Source organism: Bidens hawaiensis, unplaced genomic scaffold, assembly GCF_021521415.1.
Source record: "Bidens hawaiensis isolate Kalapana, Puna unplaced genomic scaffold, B.hawaiensis_p1.1 tig00022287_1, whole genome shotgun sequence".
Taxonomy (NCBI): domain Eukaryota; kingdom Viridiplantae; phylum Streptophyta; class Magnoliopsida; order Asterales; family Asteraceae; genus Bidens; species Bidens hawaiensis.
In genome coordinates, this window is record NW_027493456.1 from 338,371 (window position 1) to 340,764 (window position 2,394).

General features: G+C 34.2%; 1 protein-coding gene across 1 annotated transcript; it reads left to right on the top strand.

Annotated features, from left to right (window-relative positions):
• The first annotated feature begins 247 nt into the window (after window positions 1-247).
• Window positions 248-1,349, top strand: LOC143565118 (transcription factor MYB1R1-like). Its single transcript, XM_077052191.1, has 2 exons — window positions 248-824; window positions 924-1,349. Exons 1-2 carry the CDS (start codon window positions 551-553, stop codon window positions 1,157-1,159), a joined length of 510 nt encoding a protein of 169 aa, XP_076908306.1. The 5' UTR covers window positions 248-550; the 3' UTR covers window positions 1,160-1,349.
• Window positions 1,350-2,394: the final 1,045 nt, after the last annotated feature.

The following is a 2,394-nucleotide window of genomic DNA, read 5'->3' on the forward strand; positions in this document are numbered from 1 at the left end:
CGGTGTAGAACCCTCCGGGAGATTCGTGATGAAGAATTTTGATACCACTCAGATTGAGTAGATGAGTGGTCTCTTTCTTATATATGATAATTATTTAAAAAGTCATAATGGTAAGTAAAGTGTACATGTAATGTAATTACCATGATAAACGCTTATTTGACTTTGACCTTTAAGCAATAACCATATTAAACAAGTATGATTCGCTCACAATAACCATCGTACCACAAGTTGCCACGTGTTGAGCCACAAACTCCAACAATGCAACCACATGGAACCCACTCTCAGTTTAGCATTTTATATATACACCACCCATACAAATCTCATATGTATACTATTATCTATTGTCACAACATTAATAAACAAACACCAACGTTTGTACGGCCATCAGATTCCTTAGCCGACCAATTCTAAGATAACTTTTATTATCATCCGGTCATCAACTCATCATTTGTTTTTGTTCCAAAATATAATCAATCAATCTCCTAGCAAATTTTATTCATTTCTATAGATTTGGATTATAGGTTTTTGTTAGGTTGGATTGATTGAAAATATGATGTCAGAGCCACATCTAAGCGGTTCGGGTGAGATCATGTTGTTTGGTGTGCGGGTCCAGGTTGATCCGATGAGAAAGAGTGTGAGTATGAACGATCTTTCACAGTATGTCCAGGTACAACCTGGTACTCGTGAATTGTCAAGTAACAGTAATAGTAATAGTAATAATAATATTCCTGATGGGTCCACTATGGTTGTTGCGGACTCTGGTTATGCTTCTGCTGGCGATGTGGCTCGTAACACGTCGAATGGTGTTAGGGAACGCAAACGAGGTTAGATCTTGATTTTTTTTTAATTTTTCTTAAAGGTTGTTTATTGTGTTAAGTATTATGAGATTAATATGTTCGTATATTATTGAAAATTAACAATAGGGGTGCCATGGACAGAGGATGAGCATAAGTTATTTCTTTTGGGTTTGAAGAAAGTTGGTAAAGGGGATTGGAGGGGGATTTCAAGGAACTTTGTGAAGACGCGTACCCCGACACAAGTCGCTAGTCATGCTCAGAAGTATTTCCTCCGACGAAGAAACCTCAACCGCCGTCGTAGAAGAACCAGCCTCTTTGACATCACTACGGATTCGGTAAGTACCATCAAATCCCAGATCTAATAAATTTATCACCTGCAATGGGCCTTTGGCCTAGCAGTATTAATAATACTGCGTGGGTTCAAGTCCCGTTGTATAAAAATATGTAATTTAGAAGTATAGTCAGAAAGTGTGTGACTTGCTGTTAAATTGTTATTTTTTAATTTTCATTCGGTTTAATCATTTAATGCAATGGTCAGGTTGCTGTTAATGTTAATGCTAATGCTAATGCTAATGCTATCCCAATGGAAGAACACGTTAATAATAATAATAATAATAATAATAATAATAATAATAATAATAATAATAATAATATTCGATTTCTTTCTCCGCTAAGCGGATTCCCTATGTCTACACTACCGCCATTAGCATTCAAGAATCAAACTGAAACTATAACTTTCAATACCGGGGATCAAGTCAACAACAATGGACCAACGCTACCAGCTCCTCCCGTGTTTCCAACAACCAATCTGTCTACGAGGGCGGATAATTATTCGGATCGAAAACACGAAAGGGATTCCTTGTCATTATCATTATCTCTCTCAATCAGTGTTGTTTAATTGTTAGGTAAATCATGTTTTCACTTCAACCTAATCCTTTTGTTATGTACAGACCAAGATTTCCTTAAATTATGTTTCATGTAGTGTTGGATACTTGGATGCACAATAATAAGTTATTGTAAGGGTGTCTAGACTTTAAAAATGTAATGTTTATTTAAAGTGTGTATTTGTAAGTGAAATAAAAGATTATAAACAAACAATTATTTTTGAATATTTTTGAGTTATGATATATAAACACACTTAAAACAGCTTTTATTGTGCTAGTGGATTGGTGGGGTGTGAAATAAACTTTTTATGATGGAAAATATTGATGGGATTTGAGTGTATAGGAGATATGCCCTCCATATTCAATGGTTGTGATTGTAATATGAGAATGGTGGGACCCATTGATTTAGTGGTGATTGTTATCCTGAATATTGTCTGGTGCGTTTTCAACCTGTTTTAAATAATGACAAATAATATTCGCATATCTTATCGATATAGATATAAATATAAATATTCTGTCTATAGATATTTGCTAAGCTAGTAAGCTTCCAATTTTAACGATATAAAAGATGGGATTATTATTACTTAATATAATAATAATTTAAACAAGATTGATTACTAGTCTAAAAAAATTAGGCTCGAATCTTATCTTCTTATCTTGATTAGTTGATTGTAATCAAGACAGTTGTGACATCTCACCTACAAAGCCTTTAA

Bases quoted from the DNA above. Each gene is read 5' to 3' on its own strand.
- LOC143565118 (XM_077052191.1), top strand. From the start codon at position 551: ATGATGTCAGAGCCACATCTAAGCGGTTCGGGTGAGATCATGTTGTTT. The intron at 825-923 runs GTTAGATCTTGA...AATTAACAATAG, and splicing joins TGTTAGGGAACGCAAACGAG to GGGTGCCATGGACAGAGGAT.